At 43.5% G+C, this 24,693-nt stretch overlaps 1 protein-coding gene across 7 annotated transcripts in view; it reads right to left on the bottom strand.

Moving 5' to 3' along the window:
- Positions 1 to 24,693, bottom strand: part of LOC147358375 (uncharacterized) — a 194,144-nt gene that overhangs the window by 69,342 nt on the left and 100,109 nt on the right. The window contains exon 4 of one of the 7 annotated variants that reach the window (XM_086340979.1): positions 12,216 to 13,079. The exons of the other annotated variants lie outside the window; for them this stretch is intronic. Coding sequence (XP_086197105.1) covers positions 12,959 to 13,079 — 121 coding nt within the window. The 3' untranslated portion in view covers positions 12,216 to 12,958. Of the gene's footprint in view, positions 1 to 12,215; positions 13,080 to 24,693 lie in introns of those variants that run through there. 7 annotated transcript variants of the gene reach the window in all.

A 24,693-nucleotide genomic window follows, 5' to 3' on the forward strand; every position in this document is an offset into this window, starting at 1 on the left:
CTCTAGAAAACTGGAGACAACCAAACCAATGGGAATGATGGGCAAAAATAAGAAAACAGCCAAAGAGATGCAGAGAAGAGAGGGGCAACTTCTCACTTATTGGCAGAGGGCATGGGTGGAGATCTCAAACTCCAGGCGGTGAGGAAGAGGTGTTGGATTCAGGACGATGGTGAATTCCATGGAATTTCCTACTTCCCTCCAAACCCCCATCCCGACCAGAAGCCTCTCTTAACAGAGAGAGCTCCTGAGACTTCTGCCCCTAGCTGTGTGCAGCCATTCAAAGCTCTCTGATCCCAATATACCTGCCCTCCCTTCTGTTCTATTCTGCTCTCACACAGCACTTCTGGGACCCAAACAGGCCTCGAGCATTCCTGCTCACATTCTTCCATGCTCCATGCCCACTCACCTACTGCCTGATGCCTCCCTCAGCAGGTGCTGCTCACCACCTGTGACCTCTCCAACCTGCTGTTTCCTTCTTTGCCTTCAAACACAGTCCTGTCTGCCCAGCACAACTCCAGTCATGCTGTGGGCCTAGTACCTTCTCACACAGAGCCCCGTGCACAACACAATGAAACCCAATAATATTTGCTGGTTGACTAGCCTTTTGATCATGCAAAGTACCATAGGGCTAGAGAAGTAATTCTCACCTGCAGCCCCAGGGGCTATTTTGCCCAAACGGAACATTTGGCAATGTCCAGAGACATTTCTGCTTGTCACAACTGGAGGGATGTGTTACTGGCATCTAGAGGGTCTAGGCCAAGGATGTGCTAAACTTCCTACAATGCACAACAACCTCCCCACAATAAAGAATTATCAGACTTTGGGTTAGAGCCATAAGAAAAATAAAAAGAAATAAGATTTGAGGAACACACTTACCACAATAACACATAGTTAGAAATGGAAGGTTCAGTTAGATTATATTCCTCTGAAGGTTATTCATTTCTTTAGAAAGATAACTGTGAATCCCTGTGTTCCTGAACCACAAGATAATGCTCATTTGGAGATATGGTAATCAACAATTGGCAGAAAACTCACCCAGCCTTTGCATTCACCTCTCAGTGAGCAATAATGTGACCCCACATTTTATGGGATGGAGTTTGAGACTCCACTTACTGTGTTCGGTGGGGTTAGACTGCAGTTCCCCGGTGCTGGTAGAGATCAGGACCAAGCTAGTGCCATTCCGCCAGTCAGATGTTTTTTATTTTTTATCCAACCTATGGGCTTTGCTGGGATTGGTCCTATCCACCCTTCTTTTTAACCTGAATGGCATTTGTCCTTTCATGCTGGTTAAATGCATAGGCTTTGAGATGGGTGAAGCCAGAGGGCACTCTTCTGCCAGTGGTCCGTGTCTGTGCACCCCAAGGGCAGGGACTGGACTGTGCCACAACCACTGTATATTCAGTGCCTGAAAAGTGAGGGAACCCGGGACACGTCTGTGGGAGGAGCGACTACACTCCCTTGCTCTCTGACCTCATTCAGACTCACTTTCTTCATCTCTAAGATGGAGAAAATAGCACCAGCGACAGCAGTTGTTTCAAGAATGCAGTGAAGTGAGACCATGTAGATCAAGCTCCCCGTGCAGGGTTGGACACAGTTCAGTGAAGGCTGCTATCCCTCCATCCAAAAACTAGTAACCATCTGTTAGTTCTCTCAGAATCCTGAAAGGTATCATGAGTTCCTCCCCGAACCCTCTGTTCTTCAAAGGAGCACTGTCAAGCCAGAGGAAGTTCTAAAACACTGAGGCTGGGGTAGGTTTATTTTTCTGAAACTAATCAAAAATCAAAAGTTCTGCCATGATTTCTAAGCCAAATTTATTCTCACATGTGGGCTTCCCACTTTAAATTTTAATTTGATTATGCACATTTCAGACTAGCAAGAGGAATGGATGAGGCCAGGGTCCTGTCTTTTTATATTTTCTCAGCATTACCTACCTACAGCAGGTACCTAATCAATAGTTAATGAACAGAGGAAAGGACCATGACCTCAGGTTTTAGCTACCAGATTCCCTAAGGGTGAAGACTAATTATACAAACATGAAAGCTTATCTATTTGTACTCTGGTTCACAACTGAACATAAAGCTATCAGGATGAAAGAGTTTCACTGTAGTGTCAATGCTTCAGATAAAACCTTGCAGACCCTGCAGGTGCTGAGAGAATTTCCATTAGGCAGCATCCGTCCGAAGTCAGACCAGGAAGACAGGATGGCAGGGCAGAGCAGGTGAGAGGGCTGGCTCCAGACCAAGCTGGGTTCCAGTCTCAGTTCCACCACTTTCTAACTGTGCAACTTCAGGTCTCGATTTTCTCATCTGTAGAAGGGCAATGGTATACCTGCTGGCTTTGAGCTGAATTACACTCCCTACCCCAAATCCATATGTTGACATCCTAATTCCCATTACCTCAGAACGTAACCTTATGAGCTTTTTACAGAGATAAGCCAGTTTAAATGAGGTCACTGGGGTGGGCCCTACTCCAGGACTCCTTTTTCTCCTTACAGAAAGGGGACTTTGGAGACAGACAGGCACACAGGGAAAACGTCAGGTGAAGATGAAGTCAGAGATCGGGGTGACATTTCTACAGGCCAAGACACACCGGATTGCCAGCAAACCACCAGAAGCTAGGGTGGGGAGTAGACAGGTCCTCCCTCCCAGACCTAAGAAGGAACCAAGACTGCAGACAGCTTGATGCTGGGCATCTGGCCTCCAACAGAACGGGGGCAAATTTCTGTTGTTCACGCCACTGTTTGTAGTACCTTGTTACGACAGCAAACAAATACATCTGCATTATAAGCTTATGCCAAGAAATCAAAATGAAGTTATAAAAGACACATTCCACAGCTTACAAGAGGTGGCAAAGCTGACAGTTGTTGTTACTACTGCTTATTAGAATATCACAAGTTGAAATAACATAGATATCAGACACACCTGTATGCTGAACACAGGAAATATCCTACTGTCTGAATATAAGTCAACTCCCTAAATACCAATTTCCCATTTTCTTTCAATGAAAAAACCAGGGAAATAACTTTGAGGGAATAGAGACAAACTAGCCAAATGCCTACATATAATATGTAGTGTAACTGAGTAACATCAGTTCAGTTCAGTCGTTCAGTCGTGTCTGACTCTTTGCGACCCCATGAATCACAGCATGCCAGGCCTCCCTGTCCATCACCAACTCCAGGAGTTCACCCAGACTCATGTCCATCGAGTCAGTGATGCCATCCAGCCATCTCATCCTCTGTCGTCCCCTTCTCCTCCTGCCCCCAATCCCTCCCAGCATCAGAGTCTTTTCCAATGAGTCAACTCTTCACATGAGGTGGCCAAAGTACTGGAGTTTCAGCTTTAGCATCATTCCTTCCAAAGAAATCCCAGGGCTGATCTCCTTCAGAATGGACTGGTTGGATCTCCTTGCAGTCCAAGGGACTCTCAAGAGTCTTCTCCAACACCACAGTTCAAAAGCATCAATTCTTCGGTGCTCAGCTTTCTTCACAGTCCAACCCTCACATCCATACATGACCACTGGAAAAACCATAGCCTTGACTAGACGAACCTTTGTTGGCAAAGTAATGTCTCTGCTTTTGAATATGCTATCTAGGTTGGTCATAACTTTCCTTCCAAGGAGTAAGCGTCTTTTAAATTTCATGGCTGCAGTCACCACCTGCAGTGATTTTGGAGCCCCCAAAAATATAGTCTGACACTGTTTCCACTGTTTCCCCATCTATTTCCCAAGAAGTGATGGGACCAGATGCCATGATCTTCGTTTTCTGAATGTTGAGTTTTAAGCCAACTTTTTCACTCTCCTCTTTCACCTTCATGAAGAGGCTTTTATGCAAAATCACATATATTAAAAATCACATGAGTGCTCAGTCACATCCAACTCCTTGTGACCCCATGACAGAAATAGTGCTTTTCCCATTTCCATATTTCATGAAATAATTTTATTCTAACATGAGTTTTCATCACCTAGGACTTTTTGGAGTCCATTTTCAAGAGAACTTCATTTTCATTTCCATCTAAGTTATTTGAGATGGAGCAATTTTGAGTCTGTGTATGATGCTAATATGAAAAGTTTATCCTAAACCACAGTACTATTTTCACACACCATTATAACTGTTGTGGATTTTTCCATTTATTTGTACTTATATGTATATTCATGACTTTCACAACATAATCACATTGCTTTGTAAAGTGATTTCTAAAAGGCGCATTTATGATAAATTCTGTGTGTGCATGTTTGGTTGCTCAGTAGTGTCCGACTCTTTGAAACCCCGAGGACTGTAGCCCACCAGACTCCTCTGTCCATGGAGTTTTCCAGGCAAAAATATTGGAGTGGGTTGCCATTTCCTCCTCCAAGGGATCTTCCTGACCTAGGGATCAAACCTGTGTCTCTTGCATCTCCTGCATTGGCAGGCAGATTCTTTACCACTGAGCCACTGGGGAAGCCCCATGATATATTCTAATTCTTGCCACTGTGAAATCATACCCAAAGGAGTAATTCCTAAATCAGTGCTGGGAGCCTCCCTAAGCACTGAAAACTAATGTTGATTTAGGTCAATTCAGGCTAATATGATTTTTTGAAGTAAAACAATTGAAAGAGAATCCCATAACATGAGAGAACTTGAAAGACCTCAACTTATTTTCTGAGGAGCAATTCTGGGGCGGAAACTCAACACATCTTTTAAAAAAAATTTTTGGAGTATAGTTGCTTTGGCCCAGTGGTAAAGAATTCACATGCCAATGGAGGAGATGCAAGGGACATGGGTTTGATTCCTGGGTCGGGAAGATCCCTTGGAGGAGGAAACGGCAATCCACTCCAGTATTCTTGCCTAGAAAATTCCATGGACAGAGAAGTCTGGTGGGCTACAGTCCGTGGGGTCACAAGGGGTTGGACGTGACTGAGCACTCACACACACACACACACGTAAAAGCTTTACATTGCTGTGTTCAGTTTAGTTCAGTTGCTTAGTCGTGTCTGACTCTTTGCGACCCCATGAATCGCAGCATGCCAGGCTTCCCTGTCCATCACCAACTCCCGGAGTTCACTCAGACTCACGTCCATCGAGTCAGTGATGCCATCCAGCCATCTCATCCTCTGTCGTCCCCTTCTCCTCTTGCCCCCAATCCCTCCCAGCATCAGAGTCTTTTCCAATGAGTCAACTCTTTGCATGAGGTGGCCAAAGTACTGGAGTTTCAGCTTTACCATCATTCCTTCCAAAGAAATCCCAGGGCTGATCTCCCCAAGAATGGACTGGTTGGATCGCCTTGCAGTCCAAGAGACTCTCAAGAGTCTTCTCCAACACCACAGTTCAAAAGCATCAATTCTTCGGCACTCAGCTTTCTTCACAGTCCAACTCTCACATCCATACATGACTACTTTCTGCAAAATTAATCAGCTATGTGTGTGTGTGTGTGTGTGTGTGTGTCTCTCTCTCTCTCTCTCTATGTATATATATATATATATATATATATATATATATATATGCTGCTAAGTCACTTCAGTCGTGTCCAACTCTGTGCGACCCCATAGACGGCAGCCCACCAGGCTCCCCCGTCCCTGGGATTCTCCAGGCAAGAACACTGGAGTGGATTGCCATTTCCTTCTCCAATGCATGAAAGTAAAAAGTGAAAGTGAAGTCACTCAGTCGTGTCCGACTCTTAGTGACCCCATGGACTGCAGCCTACCAGGCTCCTCCGTCCATGGATTTTCCAGGCAAGAGTACTGGAGTGGGGTGTCATTGCCTTCCCCTATATATATATAATTGCCTCTTTTTTGGATTTCTTTCCCATTTAGGTCACCACAGAGCACTGAGTAGGGTTCCCTGAGCTATACGGTAGGTTCTCATTAGTTACCTATTTTATACATAGTATCAGTAGTGTATATATGTTGATCCCAATCATCCAATTCATCCCACACACCCTGTTTCTCCCCTTGGTGTCCATATGTTTGTTCTCTTTATCTGTCTCTATTTCTGCTTTGCAAATAAGATCTATACCATTTTCTAGATCCCACAATGTGCATTAATATATAATGTGTGTTTCTCTTCCTGACTTACTTCACTCTGTATGACAGTTTCTAGGTCCTTCCATGTCTCTACAAATGACCCACTTGCATTCCTTTTTATGGCTGAGAAAACCCAGCACTTTAGTTCAGACTATAAACAGCTTATGCATAATTTTATCAATCCCAAAGTTTTTTCTGATGTCCCCCTGAGTCTCATCCTTCAAGGCCAAGTTCAAATGTCCCTTCCTCTTTGAAGCCCCTCCCCCAGGTAGTTGGAATAATTCATCTCTTAGCTCCCACTGCACACCATGGTCCATCTCCCATTGTTTTCTTTAGCCTGCAGACAGGGTGCTTGTTTTAATTACCCACTGGCAGCACCTTGCTTTGCAAAGAATAGGTTCCTTTTTTCTTTAACAAATAAGAGAAAAAAACTTTATTCTTTTCTTCTGATTATAAAATTATTACATATTCATTGTAAAAACTTCAAATTTCATAGAGATGTTTCAAGAATAAAGTCCACCTTCTAAAACTCCTCCACTGTTAAATTTTTCATGTATTTACGTTCAGAATTTTTACTATGTGCACAGAGCACATACATACTCATACATGTACATACACATGCATATACATTGAGGTACATTTTAAAGAGATGCCCAATCATGCCAGAGCATGTTTTGTAACTTGATCTTATCACTTAATAAATTATGCACTCTTTCTATGTAAAAGAATACAAATTCATATCGTAATTGTTAAAGGCAGCATAGTATTAGAATATCAAAATATACCTAATCATTCTCATACTGATGGACCTTCAAGTTGTTCTACAATTTTTTATAATCACATGAAATGCTACAAAGACAAGTCCTGAGATTACAGCTTAGAAAAATGATCATTTTCTTAGGATAAATTCTGAAAAGTAGTGTGACAGTTCAAAAGGGTATAGTTAATGTCAGTTTTAGTTACTCCCAGCAAGAGTGCCAAAAACAATGCCTGTTCTCCCAGGTCCTCACCAACATTAGAACTACCACTGTTTTTAATCCTGGCCAAAATGAAAAACATAAAAAGTAACATTTCACTGTTTTAATCCCCATTTTTATACTCATGTGTTTGAGCATCTTTTTGGTTAATTCAATTATACAATTGATTTATTGCACAATACAACTATCTATATTATAGTAAATATATTTGAATACAGTGCACTTGTTTATTATACAGTGTAATTTATCCATTGTATTGCATTATAATGCATCATTATTAAGTTCCTAATAAATATTTGCAGAATAACAATAGCTAACACTGGTTATGTGCAGGCCCCTGTTCCAAGGATACCTCTACATGGTTACCTCCTCTGAGCCATCTGGGTGCATTTATCATTGACTAGGTGAAATTAAAAGATGCTTGCTCCTTGGAAGAAGAGCTATGACCAACCTAGACAGAATGTTAAAAAGCAGAGACATTACTTTGCCAACAAATGTCTGTCTAGTCAAAGCCATGGTTTTTCTAGTAGTCATCTATGCATGTGAGAGTTGGACTATAAAGGAAGCTGAGCGGTGAAAAATTGATGCTTTTGAACTATGGTATTGGAGAAAACTCTTCAGAGTCCCCTGGAGTGCAAGGAGATTCAACCAGTCCATCCTAAAGGAAATCAGTCCTGAATATTCATTGGAAGGACTGATGCTGAAGCTGAAACTCCAATACTTTGGCCACTTGATGCAAAGAGCTGACTCATTTGAAAAGACCCTAATGCTGGGAAAGATTTAAGGCGGGAGGAGAAGGGGAGGACAGAGGATGAGATAGTTGGATGGCATCACCGACTCAATGGACTTGAGTTTGAGTAAACTCTGGGAGTTGGTGACAGACAGGGAGGCCTGGCGTGCTGCAGTCCATGGGGTTGCAAAGAGTCGGACATGACTGAGCGACTGAATGGAACTGACTGAGGTGAAGGTTGTCATTTAGTTTGAATAGTGGTGTTTGAATAGTGGTGTAGTATTTTTGAAATATGATTACTTTTTGAAAGAATAGAATATTTCAATTATACAATATTAATTGTATAATTAATAATTATATAATTATTGAATAATAATAATTGAAAGTAATATTAAACACACTTTTTCTCATTCTCCCAACAACCTCGCACAGCTGGCACCATTACAATTCTCACTTTGCAGATGAAGGAACTGGTGCAGGGGGACTTGGGCGAATTCTGAAAGAATACAGGTCTAAGACACACAGTCACAGTTTGAACCCAGGTTTTGTGATTCCAAAGCCTCTATCCTCAACCACGACACTGAACTGCTAGTAATAGAAGCCCCTGTTAGGTACACTTAATGTCCCCAGACAGAAATAGTAGCTGGCTCACAGGACTCATCTCTAAGTCAGAAGGGACACTTACACCTTTAAAATAAAAACAGTACGAGTTAGAGACATACCAGGTCATTGGAAACCCTCATGCTTCCATCCAGCAGTTCAACCCCTCTTCCGTCAGACACAGGAGAATCCCTGAAATGGCCCAGGGCTGGACAGGGTTGTGGGAAGAGGCGGGGGGAGGGGATACAGGAGGGAGGGAAGGGGGGACATGGGGGCGGGGAGATTCCTGGCATACAATGGCAGGAGAGGTCAGGGAGCACCAGTACCCTCACCGGCTGGACCCGTTCCAAGTAGAAACCTAGACTGAGAAGCTAACAATTAGCCAAGCAAAGAGAGCGGGACAGAGCAAAGTCAGGGAAAGGAAGGGTGAAGGACAGAGGGAATAAAGAAGGCAACATTTTCCGAGGTTTTGCTGAAGACACATTAGAGAGGGTTCTGGGATTTATTTTTAAGCAAGAGGCTAAAAGAACGCAAAGGCAGAAGAGAGTACAGTGTAAGGTAAGTGTTCAGGGGATAGAAAGTTGTCCTTATGTCATGAGCACCGAGAGGAACTCTTGAACGCAGAGGGGCATTTCAGGGACAAGGAATCCCAAGACCAGCTCTAGTCAAAGCTCTAGTAGTCTTTGTCCCCCTTGTCACAGTGAGGAAGATGAGTGGAAGCTAGAAGGTCTGCACCTGCCAGCCTTGCTGAGTCTGAAATTCATTCTCATGAACCAGGTGTGAACACCTTCCAGAAGATGAGGTCAGAAGAGCCTCAAAATGAAGAGAGATTTGTTTTTAATATTAAATGTAAAACGTGCATTCCATTTGACCTAGAAAATTCTCCTTCTGAAGGAGAGATCTGATTATGGATAATATTAATGTTATTATAAATAATATATATGTCCAGCACTCACTAGTGTGCTTGGTACACATATGAAGGTACCTTCCTATAATCACACATTATGTGGCTATGAAAATTAATGCTTGGAAAGAATACTTATTAACATTGAAAGATGTCCATGCTATTTGGTAAGTCAAAGAAATTGAAGTATGAAATAGAGTATTATTAAATTCTTGCAAAAGAAAAAAAAATTAATGTATGGAGAAAAACACCAAAGTGTTCATAGAGGTTATATGATTATTGATGAGTATGGACTTACTGGTGATTTTGACTTACCTATATTTTCTAAAGCTTCTACAATAAACATTTATTGTTTTGGAAATAAGATAGAAATCAAGAAGTCAATTTTAAATGTTCCTCCCACCCAGGAAAAAGACCCAGAACAAGTACAGTGCTGGCTGTGGTTCCTGGCTCTTATTTCTATGACTTGGCTTGTTCCCAGGCACAGAACTCAAGGTTGAGTATCTGAAGGTAAAGACTGAATCCTCACATGGCCCCTGTCCACTGGAGCATATGCTTCTCAACCTCTCCATTCAATCACCACTGTTTCATTTCATTGAAAAAACAGTATTTGAGTCCATTCATTCCTAGTGTGTGTCGGGGGGCGGGGGGGGGGCTGGGAGGGCGGGGCTTCCCAGGTGGTGTTAGTGCTAAAGAACTTGCCTGCCAACGCAAGGGATTTAAGAGACTCGGGTTCGACTTCTGGGTCGGGAAAATCCTTTGGAGAAGGAAATGGCGACCCACCCACTCCAGTATTCTTGCCTAGAGAATCCCATGGACAGAGGAGCCTGGCGGACTACAGTCCATAGGGTTGCAAAGAGTCAGACATGACTGAGCGACTTAATACATAGTGCATTCCTAATGTGCATAGGTTATATTTAATAGTAAGAGTTGCCATTAATTATGTGTTACTTCCATGCAGTATGTGTTACATACCTTCAAATTACTTCATTAAACCCTTCAAGAACTGTGAAACAACTATGGTTGGATTGCTACTATAGGTTGGCTACAGATACAAGAGTTCAGCAAAAATCAACAAAAGCCTTTTGTGATAATCAGCTGACTCTATGAGATTTACAATAAATGTTATATTTTAATAGTATTTGTAAGATATGAGCTATACATCTTTTATGTCAATAAGTTATAACTTTTATGTTAAACATTTAAAACACACCCCTGGGTATAACCACGGGCAACATACATAGCTCCTCCAGCAATAAATTCTCATAGTTGTACAGACAAGGTCTTTGGGGATCCCAAGGAAACCCTATGGAAGTGACATTTCAGACCTGGCCCCTTCTCAGAAACGATGTCCCGGCACACACTTTTTTAAGGTCACTTCATCTGGGGGCCCATCTCTCAAAGAGCTAACCACAGACCTCTTAATAGAACTAGAAAGTCTCCCCTGGATCATAAAGTGAAAGTGAAAGATGCTCAGTCATGTCTGACTCTTTGTGATGCCATGGACTGTAGCCTGCCAGGCTCATGGAATTCTCCAGGCAGGAGACAAATCCCTGGGTTGGGAAGACCCCCTGGAGAAGGGAAAAGCTACCCACTCCAGTATTCTGTCCTGGAGAATTCCATGGACTGTACAGTCCATGGGGTTGTAAAGAGTCGGACACGACTGAGTGACTTGGACTTCTCTACCATATGAGCCACCTGGATCATAAGCTGGAAACAAATAAGCTGGTTTGGAACAAAAAGCCATCCTGGATACCTTGGGAAAACTTAATCACAGCCTCTTCTTAGTTACATGAGAATATTTCATTGTCACATTTATCATGTGATATAGTTACTGATCTACATGTCAATCTCCCCTGTTAGACCATGACCTCCACAAAAACTGGGGTGTTTATTATTCATCACATGCTCAGCTAGAGTTCAGTCAATGTTCTACAGCTCATGCATGAAGGCCTAAAGAGAGGAAGGCTGAGAGGGGAGGAAGGATTTCCTTTACAAACGTGGTGTTGGCAGAATTAACATCTGTCTGTGTTTTTTAGGTATTTCCTGCATGGTTCAAGAGCAATGTTCTGATTGTGATGCTACATCCAAATAGATGCAATAGCAAGTCAATTCAAAAGTCATCCAACTTTTTCAAAATATACTATTTACTCATTGTTCCTACTGTATAAGATCCATAGTGATTGTAATTAATGAACAATATCCATGGAATTCATAGAAACAAATAAGCTGCCTTTGCAAATATAACTCCCAAATTTACAAACATATGGACTAAAGACGCTGTTCAAGTACAATGCAGACTTGCCCCTTGAAGTTTTGTATTTGTAGAGTAGGGGGAACAATAACCCATGGTGTGTGACTGTATGGTGGAAGCAGGTCCCACATGTACAACTTTATCCAGGGTATATCTTGTCTACCTGTTTCAGAGTATATAGGAACTCAAGTCTAGGGCATTTTGGGGACAGAAGACAGATGTTGAGAGGTGAAAGCTATTCTCCAGAACACTACTGATCCTGAGAGCAATAGCAGGCAATACCTACACAGGGACTTCTGCAAAAACATCCATAGCTTAGACAGTTTTCTAAGTTGTGTATGGAACTGTTTTTTAAAAAAGAAGGGACTTCCCTGGTGGCCTAGTGGTTAAGAATCTGCCTGCCAATGTGGGGCACATGGGTTTGATCCCTGGTCTGGGAAGATCCCACATGCTGCAGAACAACACAGCCCATGCACCACCGCCACTGAGCCTGTGCTCTAGAGCCTGCAAGTTGTAACTGCTGAGCCCATACACTGCAACGACTGAAGCCCACGTGCCTAGATCCCGTGCTCTGCAACAAGAGAAGCCACGTCAGTGAGAAGCCTGTGCGCTGCAACTAGAGATTAGTTCCTGCTTGCTGCTACGAGAGAAAACCGGCACACAGCACTGAAGACCCAGTGCAGCTAAAAATAAATGAATTGAAATTTTAAAAATTAAAATAAAAAATGAAAAGAAGAATGCCAAGCAACACACTTAAGGTAATTAAGCCATCATTTAATTCAATCAACAAAATAACAGATATCAAAATAGGACTGGAATTCTCCTTTGGGATCCATATGGATATTGATGCTGGCCACCGTCCTGAATTCCATGCTTTCCATGGCTTTTAATTTTTCCTTTCAATGATTGGAAACCAAATACAGAAGTTTATCCTTCTTAGTTCTCTCTCACTAGAAGTTGGGAATTTTCTGACGTAAGAAGCTAATTAAAAATACATTACTACCGCAGGGGTTGCTTGCCTTGCAACTTACCTAGCATCGAGGGGTTAATCTCACACATTTAATACCCCACCTTAAACAGGAATAATAGAAGCCAGGAATCAGCTTTCATGACAACCTTCCTAAGATGGTGCTACTTCTTCACAGCACAACAGTTTGAAAAAAAAAAAAAAGGCCATGCAAATGGAGATAAATGGTACGCAGGCCACAGAGGTAATTAAAAATGTATTTTCCATCTCCTAGTAATTGAATTGTGTACAAGCTGCAAGTTAATGAGGTCATCTACCCTCGAGCACTGACAGGAAAGCAGGAATAATTATCTTTCAATTTTTTCTTATGTAGCAATTAATTTTAACCATTCGCCTACACCCCACTTCCACTCCCCTCAATCCAGTCAGTCAAAGTCATGGCTAAACCGAATTGACAAGCAATTGATACGGTGGAGGCACCAAGCTGCCGAGGCGGGCAAGGTAATCAAGGGGCTGCAGCTGTTGAGGGCTAAGCGCTTCCAGGTGAACGTCGCCGGAGATTTTGCATTCTGCCACTCGGAGGACGCGGGACACACAGTGGTGGCTGCAGAACATCTGGTGCCAGGTGGGCTGGGAAGAGGCACTGCTGACTTGGGAAGGCAACAGAAGGATGGACAAGGATTGATGGATGGACAAGACTTCGCAACAAAATGTCACTTACAGAAAGCGTCATCTAAAACCAGGGGCAAGTGCTCAGCCACTCGCTACACTTGTCTTGCGCTTACGGTACCACTGAACTTCTCAGAGCTTTTTGGCTGGTTGACTTTAGAGTGGGGTCCTCGGGACCAATGCTTCTAGAATTCATGGGCACAAAGAGTTTCTTATTTAGCTCAACAAAAGTTCACGGCTTTTTTCAGTCATCCTCCTTCTGAGCCCAGTGTTCTAAGGCCAGAGCAATGGTGAAAGTCTCTCAGTTGCGTCCGACTCTTTGTGACCTCATGGACTATACAGTCCATAGAATTCTCAGGCCAGAATACTGGAGTGTGTAGCCTTTTCCTTCTCCAGGAGATCTTCCCAACCCAGGGATCGAACCCAGGTCTCCCTCATTGTAGGCGAATTCTTTACCAGCTGAGCCACCAGGGAAGCCCAAGAATATTGGAGTGGGTAGCCTATCCCTTCTCCAGTGGAGAACCCCAGTTCGATTCCTGGGTCAGATCTGCTGGAGAAGGGGAAAAGCTACCCACTCCTGTATTCTGGCCTGGAGAACTCCATGGACTACAGTCCATGGGGTCGCAAAGAGCTGGACAGGACTGAGAGACTTTCAGAGCAATGGGGAAGCCTTTTATTCCATTTATGCTGCTATCTGGCTGACTCAGCCCCACATGTATCGTGTTATGATAGGTGTTGACGGGAGTCTGTCCATCTGTGATTCCAGTTTGCCCAATGTTTAGATCAAGTTCTGAACACCCAACTCCACCCCCACTTCTCTAATTGGTAAAATTAGAGCAAAATCAAAATACTTAAGAGAAAAAGAGATAAATAAACCAGGTCTTAACAACAAGGCCCTACTGTGTAGCACAGGAACTATATTCAATATCCTAAGATAAACTATAATGGAAAAGAATGTATATATATGTATAACTGAATTGCTTTGCTCTATAGCAGGGATTAGTACAACTTTGGAAATCAACTATACTTAAATTTTAAAAAGAGAAATCAGGTCTCCACTCACCCTACTCAGACTTATTAAGCATCTAGATAGCTCTTAATACTAAGTAGAGTGTGTTACATCTGTTGTCCTGATACACTAATAGCATCTACTTTCACTTTGAAAGTATCCCACAACTGATAACTTATATGACCACCTGGTGGGTGGGGTGCCATGGGGTGAAAGGTAGATATGGTGAGATTACAAGCTTTCTCAAAGTTATAAGCTCTCCCCACTCCTTAAGAGCTGCTCGCCATGACTTTTTCTTCTTTTCTTTCCTTCCCATGGTACCCAGAACCATCAGGGAACATGGCAAGCCTCTCACTAAATGCACATAAATTACTTTGTCAATCCCATATGAGATGAGAAGTTGGTACAGGCAATGTGATGTGGAGGGGGCGGGGGGAAGATCTGAGATAAGGCTAGTTTCTTCATTCCCAAATTGAGGTAGGCTTTCTGAAGAGTGACAAATCAGGTAGAATACATGGCTGGAAATCTTTACACTTTCCCAGATACTTGCAGAAAAGGGATTTTCCTTTTGAAAGTATGGACTGTTTTGAATTAGAGAGAAAGATTAGCCCAGAGCAAAACGAAATTTCTCAAGAGCTACTCATCAGGACAACAGATATAAATTGAGTGTCTTTAAGTCAAGCAGAAGGGCAAAGTATGTCACTTCTTTTCTTTGTTCTTGAGGCTTTTGTTGCATATGCATTCTCAAAATGTCTATGCTGTTTCCCCAAGGGCACCACAGAAGGAAGAGCACCTTGGATCCAGACTTACTCTGATCAACGTGGGGATGACCCAGTTGGGCTCAGAGGTCCATGGCAAAGCAAAAGAAAAAAGAGTCTCCTTCAAAGACTATGAGGAAAGGCAATCCTGCTCCTATCCATGCCCTGAAAAAAGGGCAGAGGGAGAGTGCAAGGGTAAGCTCTCCCAGGCCACTTTGCAAAGATGAGCAACTCTTATTATAGGCCTGCTGCTCCTGCAGTTAAATCCACGTCTGCAAACCCAGAACCCAGGGAAGTGGTCACAGAAAGATGCACTCTGTACCACAGTTGCTGCAACTTCTCTTACAGATTTAACTCTCACTGTTCCTGCCTTCCCAGTTTCACAGGTGGTGCTAGTGGTAAAGAACCTGCCTGCCAATGCAGGAGACACAGAGACTTGAGTTCAATCCCTAGGCTGGGAAGATCCCCTGGAGAAGGAAATGGCAACCCATTTCAGTATTCTTGCCTGGAAAATTCCATAGGCAGAGGAGCCTAGTGGGCTTCAATCCAGAGTCACAAAGAGTCAAACACAATTAAGCATGCACACCCACACACTAGCATGCACACCCACAATCTCTCTCTTAAGAGGATAAAGAAACTAGTGTTGATTTAGCTCCTACCATGTGCCAAGCAGGTTACATGTTTTTATTAGCTTGGTTTTCATAGCAAATTTATCCTCTGCCCTATCACAGATGAGGAAACTAAGGCTTGGAGAAATTAAGGGATTTGCCTAAAGACACGCAAGCAAGATTTAAGCCAAAGGCTTAAGACCCTAAACCCCTTCCCTTTACCTTGACATCACTCAGCTAGACCAGATGAATGAGGTTTTCATCTCTCTTTCATTGCAGATGACTTTTCTCTAGTGCTACACTGGTACCAGATCTGGTTTTCTAAACAAGTGAAGTGACATCCCTACTGATGCCTGAGTGTCCATTCTTGGTGATGTCTGTGTTGAGCATTGCCCTCTTTCCCTTCTACAGGTGAGCCCCACACGGGAGGGGGACATACAACTGTCTCTATCGCCTTGGTATTGCTGAATTTACCGGGTCACTTTTCTCCTGAATTATGAGACTGTCAGGAAATAAGTTCTATGAAAAGAGAAGAAATCCAGAATCAGGGAGAAGGACATACATGAACAGGCTGGGGTTGAATAGTATATTGGTCAGAGTTTTCTTGAGAAACAGAACCAACAGATCTACAGATGTAGATAGACAGAAAGACAGAAAAAGAAATTTATTATAAGATACTGGCTCAATCAATTGTAGATGCTTGGTGAGTCCAAACTCTGGCTGGAGATTCAGGAAAGAACTTCAGTTCAAATTCAAAGGCAGTCAGGTTAGAGATTCAGGAAGAGCTGATGACATAGTTCAAGTCTGAAGGCCATCTGCAGCAGCATTCCTCTCTTACTTAGGGGAAGTCAGTCTTTTGATTTATTCAAACTTTCTGATTAGATGATGCCCATCCACCTTATGGAAGGAAATCTGCTTTACTCAAAGTCCAACAATTTAAATGTACATCTCATCCAAACACCCTCACAGAAACAGATTAATGTTTGACCACATATCTGGGCACTGTGGCCCAGCCATGATGACACATAAAATTAAATCATTAGCCAGGAGAAGTGACAAAGCTGGTATCATCTCAGAGCATCTCCTGGGCCAAGACCTGGAGGAAGTAAGACTGCTGAGCAGCTTTTATCCTTCACATCACTTTTCTGGCTTCCCCAGAATCCCTGCCCTGATGAAATTGAGGAAATAAAGCATTCAGGATGCTTACTAGGAAAGATTCATAATTGATAAAGGATGATGGGAACATATACTAAAAATGGGAGATAGTGGATCAAGCATCTACACTGGCAGGAATGATCCCTTGGAGAGGGAGAGAAGAGTAATTCAGGAGGGACAGGTAATGCCAAAGGTACCAAGATCTATAGAATAGGAGCCACTGGTACAATCATAGAACCTTAGAGCTAGAAGAGACTTCTGAGTTCCCCACACGTTCTACCCATCAGAACTTCAAGGTGACATGACAGGCAAGGCTACTGCGCTACTTAATGGCACAGCCCAGACTGGGACCCAGATCTTATCAATGACTTACTGTGTGTTGAGCACTTACTATGTGCCAGAAATTTATTTTACAGAGCAAGAAACTGGGACTCAAAGAAGTGAGCTGTTCAAACTTACACAACTACTAAGGGTGAGACCTGAGATTCAAGCCCGATGATGCCTGGTTCATAACTCAAAGACTTATTCTCTGCACTAGATGGCCTCCCAGACCAGGGTCCCCATGCCCTGCAGGGGACTCACGAGTCTCTTGAACAGCTCATCTGGGGTTTCTCACATCCTTCTCAGGGAGATGAGGAATGTCCTGACCTCTTGCAGGGTGGTTCAGACGGGAGTGATTCTGTCTGTATCCATGACACACAGTTACACAGCTTCTCAAGGTGGGAGACGAGACTCTAAGATCAGATCCTTGAGAGAGTCTGTCAGGAACACCGCTCACAGACCCGCACCCGCAGAAGTGCTCACCAACAGACGGCAGGGCTTCACGTAACTCTGTGAGGAGACGGGGCTGCCAGCAGGAAGCTCCAGAATCACCTGCTAATGACAAGCTGTTCCACCCCCAGCAGAGCCCTGGAACCGGTATGCGCTCAGACACAAAAAAGCCCAGCTTCATTTTCGCAGCCAGATTGCCATCCAAAGAAAAGACTTCCCAGGACAACAGATTTCTCTGAGGGGAACACAAAGCGTGGACAGGTGGCTTCCCATTGAAGAGCATCACCCATAACTTCCTCTCCAGACTCCAGGCGGCCTGGTCAGACCCCAAGAGGAAGAGAAATGCTGGCTCAAAATAGACAGATTTTTTGAAAGGCAAATGTACTTTTGGAGTTGTTAGACATTTTGTTTTAATAAAGGAAATTTCTTGGAAAAAAGTAAATGATAATGATGATGATGACAGCTACTACTTATTAAGCTTAATAATGGCAGCTGCAATTTATTGAGCATTTACTGTACATACTAGGAGGGCTTCCTAGGTGGCTCAGTGGTAAAGAATCCACCTGTCAGTGCAGGAGCTACAGGAAATGTGGGTTTGATCCCTGGGTTGGGAAGATCCCCTGAAGAGGGAAATAGCAACCCACTCCAGTATTCTTGCTGGGATAATTCCATGGACAGAGGAGCATGGCATGCTATAGTCCACGGGGTCGCAAAGAGTTAATCACAACTGAGTACACATGCACTTCACTTCCTAAATGTCGTAACTATGCTTTACATGCTTTATCTAACTTGCTCTTCACAACAACTGGATGAAGAATATTCTATTCATATTACCATCTTAAAGAGGAGGAAATGGAGTCTCCAAAAGGTTAATTCACTGCTAAAAGGACACACAGCTATTAAGTGCAATCGCTGGGGTTTAAATCCAAGTCTGATTCTAGAGCCAGCGTCCCATCAGTATGTGGGCATGGAAGTGCATGAGTGTATGTGTATCTGACTGGTGTGAGTGTGTCTGTGAGTGTGTGTGTTTGTGAGTAGATAACATAAAATGCATAGCACTCTAGGCAGTTAGAAACGTCCAGGAAGCAAGAAGGACTTCAGGAGAGAGTGAAGTCAGACCTTCTCCTCTCTCCACTAACAGGTCCACAGAACTGGGGATATGCAGGCGAGTGCCCACAGCTCCTCTGTGCTCAGAGGGCAAAGGTGGAGGGAACTCCTGCCCCTTCCACTCTGCCAGGATGTCTCAGCTTTCTAGACCCTAGTCAGGCATGGCTTCCCTGGTGCCCTCTCCAACACCCTCCATGACCTCTACCCATTGCCTGCACCCCTTCCACTATTTTTACTAACAGAATAAAAAGTTCTTCCCTTGGCCAACAAAGCCTTGTGTGATCTGGCTGACTGCCCCCCTCAACACTGCTGAGCCCCCCATCAGCCCTAGACCCTGCACCTGCACTGCTGAGAAGAGATAAATAAACCTCTCTCTTGTTTAAGCCCAGCATTTGGGGAGATCTCCTGCTACAGCCACCTAGCCAGTATCTGACTCATATTCATGGTCTCTCTGACCTTGATATTTTAACTTTCTCCACTCTCCTTGAATCTCTGACCTGCTCTGACCTGCAACCCACAGTCACAGCAGATGACTTCATCTACTATTTCAGAAAGAAAGGAAGTCAGCACACTCTCTCAGCTTTCACTACCGCTTTAGGTGACCCCTGCACCCTGCCCACTCCTCCCTTCTCTGCTCTGACTCCATGGCAATGTCCCTCCTCCTGTCCTGGCCAGGATTTTTATCAGGGCTTTGAGACCCATCCTCTCTGTTCCTCAGAGAATTCTCATTTTCAGTCTTCTCTCTTTTTTTTATAATTCAACCTCCCCCTCTCAACTCCATCCACAGTAGGTTCATGATTTTCTCATCTTAATATTACAAAAAAAAAAAAAATACTAAGACTTCTCTTGATCACACACCACCCCGTACTCTCATACCCTTAAAGAGAGCTATAGGTGCTTTCTGCAGTTGGTATCTCCTCTTCAAACCACACTCCCCACCAACCTCATAGGAGTTATGTCCCAACATTGCACTAGAAGTCCTAGTTAATCTCTCTAGCGATGTTGGATCGAGAAGTCCAATCTTCATCCTTCTTGTTCTCAGAGCAGTGTTCACCTCATTCTCCTTCCCTCCTTGAAACCATCCTCATGACACCTCTCTCTCCTGACTTTGTTTCCATTGGTCTCATGATCCCTATCTCATCTAATTCTCAGAATGAATCGATGAGGTAGAACTATTCCTATTCCCATTCTTGAGATAAAGAAACGGAAACCTAGAAATGGTAAATACATTTCCCAAAGTGGCACAGCTAATTGGACAATCTGGGATAGGAACTCAGACCCCGGACACCAGAATCAGTGTCCTGAACCTCCACGTGACATAGTTTTCTCAACTCAAACAGCTTGAAGCCTGCTGACTATGAAAATATTGATTCTTTCTCTCTCTACAAAGTGACGGTTAGCATGTAAGTAAGTAGCAAACTCTTTAGCGTGGGCACTTTTGCCCATCATAGGCTGAGCTTGTTCAGTCAGTGAATCCCCTGAAGAAACCTCTGCCACAGCCTTTATCCACAGAAACACTCTGCACAGGGTCACTGTCATGGCTGCCACCTGACGTGGGAAGCCACTGGTCCTCCACCTTGGCCGGGATGGATTCTGCACAGTCTCTACGTCGACACATTGGTAGCTGCCAATTCACAGCCTGCCCAGGTCCTGCGCCAGCATTTTAGCTGCAAAGGAGGCTGGGAAAACAAGTACCTGGCATTTTCAGCTTCTACCTGTGTGTGTTGGGGAAGAGGATTTTCCTACAGTTACAGGAAATGTGTTCAGTTACTGACAGCCAAAAAGAATGATTAATATTCACTGACAAGTGAAATAATCCAGTACCTGATATGTTATCTGTCACTCTAATACGTTATCTACCATGTCTGGGTTGAGCACAGTGCCAGAATGCTGTGTTGTAAAGACATTCACAACCTCACCCAGGTGCCCCCGACACCCCATAAAACTTCCCATCTGTAACACTCACCTATCTCCACATCCCACTCTTTATTCTTCTCTCCCAGAAAGTGAAAGTGAAAGTCACTCAGCCATGTCCGACTCTTTGCAACCCCATGGACTGTAGTTCATGAAATTCTCCAGGCCAGAATACTGGAGTGGGTAGAATTTCTCTTCTCCAGGGGATCTTCCAGACTCAGAATCGAACCAGGGTCTCCTGCATTGCAAGCAGATTCTTTACCAACTGAGCTATCAGGGAATGCCTATCTGATAAACAAATCTGTGCTAAATGATGATGACTGAAAATGGGTTAATTAGTGCCTGATTCTTTCCAGAATCTTCCTACTTTCCCCAGGAGATTCCAGGGGCCACAAAGGTTCAGCCCAAAGGGATTTAAAGCAGCTGTGAAATTTATCTTGGAGAGGTTCTGGTCAGCACAGGTTTTCAACTGAAGCAACCGCTCTTCAGTAAGTAACCTGGGGCAAATCGGTTATCACCAGCTCCCTACCAACCCCAGATCCATGAGCAGACCCACATGCTTACATTTGATCTAAGCCAATCTTCCCTCCAAACCTCATGTGATCTCCAAGGGTAAGTATAATTATCTTCATTTGATAAATGAGATACCCATAAAGGTTTAATGAATTTCCCAAGGCACTCAACCAGGTAAACAGGACAGCTGAGACTGGATCCAGATTTCTTGACTCTTACCAAGGTGTTTTTCACTTTCCAGAACTCCTGGCTGCCGTTCTCTGGATCTGGAGCAACCCCAGGGCCGGAGTGAATAAAGGACCAAAGGAACCTGAGAGATAGTCCTCTGGGAGGCAGGAGAGATCGACAGGAGAGAGGAGACAGCCCCAGGATGTCCCCCTTTCAAGAGTGCATCCTATTTACTTTGACTTGACTCTCTTTTCAAGTGGGTTCTGATTGCAAAATATTTACATTCACCAGGAACACTAAACATAATGGCTTCATTTTTGTCTCAAAAATTGCAAAAAATTAGAGGACATACAACAACCACAGATGGAACCCAGGAGCTGAGCTGGGGTGGGCAAAGGAAGACCAAATCTACAAACCAGTGTGAGCCTTTGTAGCTGCAGCGACGGGAAAGCCTGCCGTCTCCAAGCTCCATGATTAAAAGCAACTGCAAATTAGTTTCCGCAAAGGTCTTTCCCTTTAAATTGAAAAGCATGGTGTAATGGAATTTCATAGACGCCCCTTTGCAAATGACTTCATATCTCACTCTGTTCAGAGCTGAGAGGTGGCCACATGCTGTGAATTGTAAGAGACTGAGGCTCTTGTGAGACTGCATATCCTTCCTCCGACTGACTTTGGTATCTAGACACTCAGGGACTACTCACCCCATCCCTTAACCTGGGGAGGGAATGAGTGGACTAAGAGCACTGGAGTCACGGCCACACGGTTAGTAGTCTTCCCCTTCCCCAAACCGGCTGCTGACCTGCAAACTGTGCTTTCTACCGCAGTCAGGATCCTAGGCGTTGCTAGCTGCCTACAGATTGCCCACGTATAAGCATTTATACATAAAAGGTTTTGGAAGGCTGTGGGGTTTCTGAGTTCTAATGAGATTTCCAGTAGAAATGATTAAGTCAGGCTGACTAATATACTGAAGGCCACACCATAGTCACTGATCACCTTAGCTTTCTTGGGGGTACCCCTTGAGCTTAATATAGGAATCATATTTCTTAATTGTCAGCAGTTTTACAGTGACTCAAACAGGTTGCATTTCAGTGTCAGGTCTGATTGACTAATATTTCCAGACAGCCCAAATCTCTAATTCATTCACGCAAGAAAAAGGTATTAGCACCTACTATGTGCCAGGCACTCTGCCAGGCCCTGGGATATGACCTGACTCACAGCTCTTGTGGTGATTACAAATGACAGAGACAGGATGAATTCAAATGGCTGTTTCAATGAACATAAAACTGCAACTCTGACAACGTGATCCTTTGGCAATGCTGAGAGAAAGCCCAGGAGGGGGGAATTAGAGCTGGTCAGGGCATCCAGAAGACATCCTCAAGAAAGTGGCCATACAGCTGAGAACTAAAAGATCAGAAAGAGCCAAGAGAAGAGAGAAGGGAAACCCTTGAGGGAGAGGGCACAGCATAGGCAAAGCCCAACAAGGTCAGGGGCTTGGTGAAAGCTGGGTGGGAGGGGGAAGGCTAGGATACATTAAGCTTGGTAAATCAGGGGAACGAGACACCAAAGGAGCCTGAAAAAGGGGAGACCCTGCAGGGCTCTGCAGGACCTGTGTAGGAGCTTTGCCTTTATTTGAAATGAAAATTGGATGCCATGGAAAAGTTGTAAAGAGAATGAGGGCCATTGGAAAATGTCTCTCTAGAGTCTCACTTATTCTGGCAGTGACCTGACTCACCCATAATCACAAGGGCAATGGCACAGCCAACTCAGGAATTCAGGACAAGAGTGTCCAGCCCCAAAACTCTTTCTGCTACAGAATTACCTAGTAGCACAATTTTAAGGTGTGATGTTATCACCTGGGCAATAAGTTAGTAAACCAGACAGTACATCCCTTCACCTCTCTGGGAAATGACCCATAGGACACAGACAACAACACGGATAATAATAAGCATTAAGGTACCAAGTCCAATGATGGGTCATCAGCACACACAATGATCTCTTCCCAAATGTATCTATATATCCTCTGCCTGAGAGAGAAGTTCAAAGGGATATGCACTTTAAAATGATAGAACTGGCTATGTGGTAGTTCTCAGGACAATTTTGTCCCCCTCCCCCGAGGACATCTGATAATACGTGGAGGCATATTTGGCTGTCACACTGGGAGGATGTCCAGCTGGCATCTAACAGGTAGACGCCAGAGATGCAGCTAAGCATCCTACAATGCACAGGACAGTCCTCCACAATAAAGAATTATCTATCCCCAAAATGTCAGTAGTCCTGCTCTTGAGAAATCTGATCTAAGGGAGCTCAAAACCACAAGGTGAGTTCTTGAATAACTGAATGGACAAAACATCACACACACACACACACACACACACACCCCTCCATTTGACAGTGATTTAAACAAGAAATCAACTTTTGTTGTGTTAAGTCATTGAGATTTGGAGGTAATTCATTATAGTTGCTAGCATTATTTACTTTAGCAAATACAACTGATAAAGGTTAGTCCTTCTAGGAGGACAGGTGCACCCTGGCAACAGAGCCATATCACTTGACAGGTACTGGGAAGGCTTCTGGAATTAAGAAGTGAACGGTATGGAAGTTCCTTTAAAAACTAAGAACAGAACTACCCCATGACCCAGCAATCCCACCACTGGGCATATACCCAGAGAAAACCATGACTCAAAATGACACACGCACCCTATTGTTCATTGCAGCACTATTTACAATAGCCAGGACATGGAATCAACTTAAATGTCCATCAACAGAGAAATGGATAAAGAAGATGTGGTGCATATATATAATGGAATATTACTCAGCCATTAAAAGGAATGAAATTCGGTCATTTGTAGAGACACAGATGGAACTAGAAAGTTATATAGAGTGAAGTAAGCTAGAAAAAGAAGATCAAATATTGTATATTAACACATATACATGGAATCTAGAAGATGGTATAGATGATTTTATTTGCAAAACAGAAAGAGACACAGATGTAGAAAACAAACATATAGACACCAAAGAGGGAAAAGGAGGACGGGACGAATTGGAGTTTGGAATTGGCATATATATCAATACACTATTGACACTATGCATAAAACATAACTAATGAGAACCTACCGTATAGCTCAGGGAACCCTACTCAGTGTTCTGTGGTGACCTAAATGGGAAGGAAATCTAAAAAAGGGAATATATGTATACGCATAGCTGATTCACTTTGCTGTACAGTAGAAACTAACAGTATTGTAAAGCAACTATATTCTGATAAAAATTAAAAGTAAAAAAATTTTTAAAAGGAAGTGAAGGACTGTGGATGCCTGGGCCTGTCGTGTAAGTCATGAGACCTCCCAATGCCATGGGCATGAATAAGTCAGGAGCACAGTGGCTGCTTTATAGCTCTTTCCCCCCACTAATGACCAGAAGCAGTGCCTCTAGGGAGAAACTCTCTTAGCAGCTCAGTGGAGAAATGCGGCAGGAACCCACCAAACAAAATCACAAGAACTCGCTCATCTTCCTCTTTCCCTTGCCCTTTTTTTTATGAAGACAGGGACTAGCTGACAATAGCAAGGTCCATTTAGTGTATGGTCTGGTCTTGCTG

This window comes from Bos grunniens, chromosome 15 (genome assembly GCF_055505025.1).
Source record: "Bos grunniens cultivar Pamir isolate PY7600 chromosome 15, Bosgru_T2T1.0, whole genome shotgun sequence".
Lineage (NCBI taxonomy): Eukaryota > Metazoa > Chordata > Mammalia > Artiodactyla > Bovidae > Bos > Bos grunniens.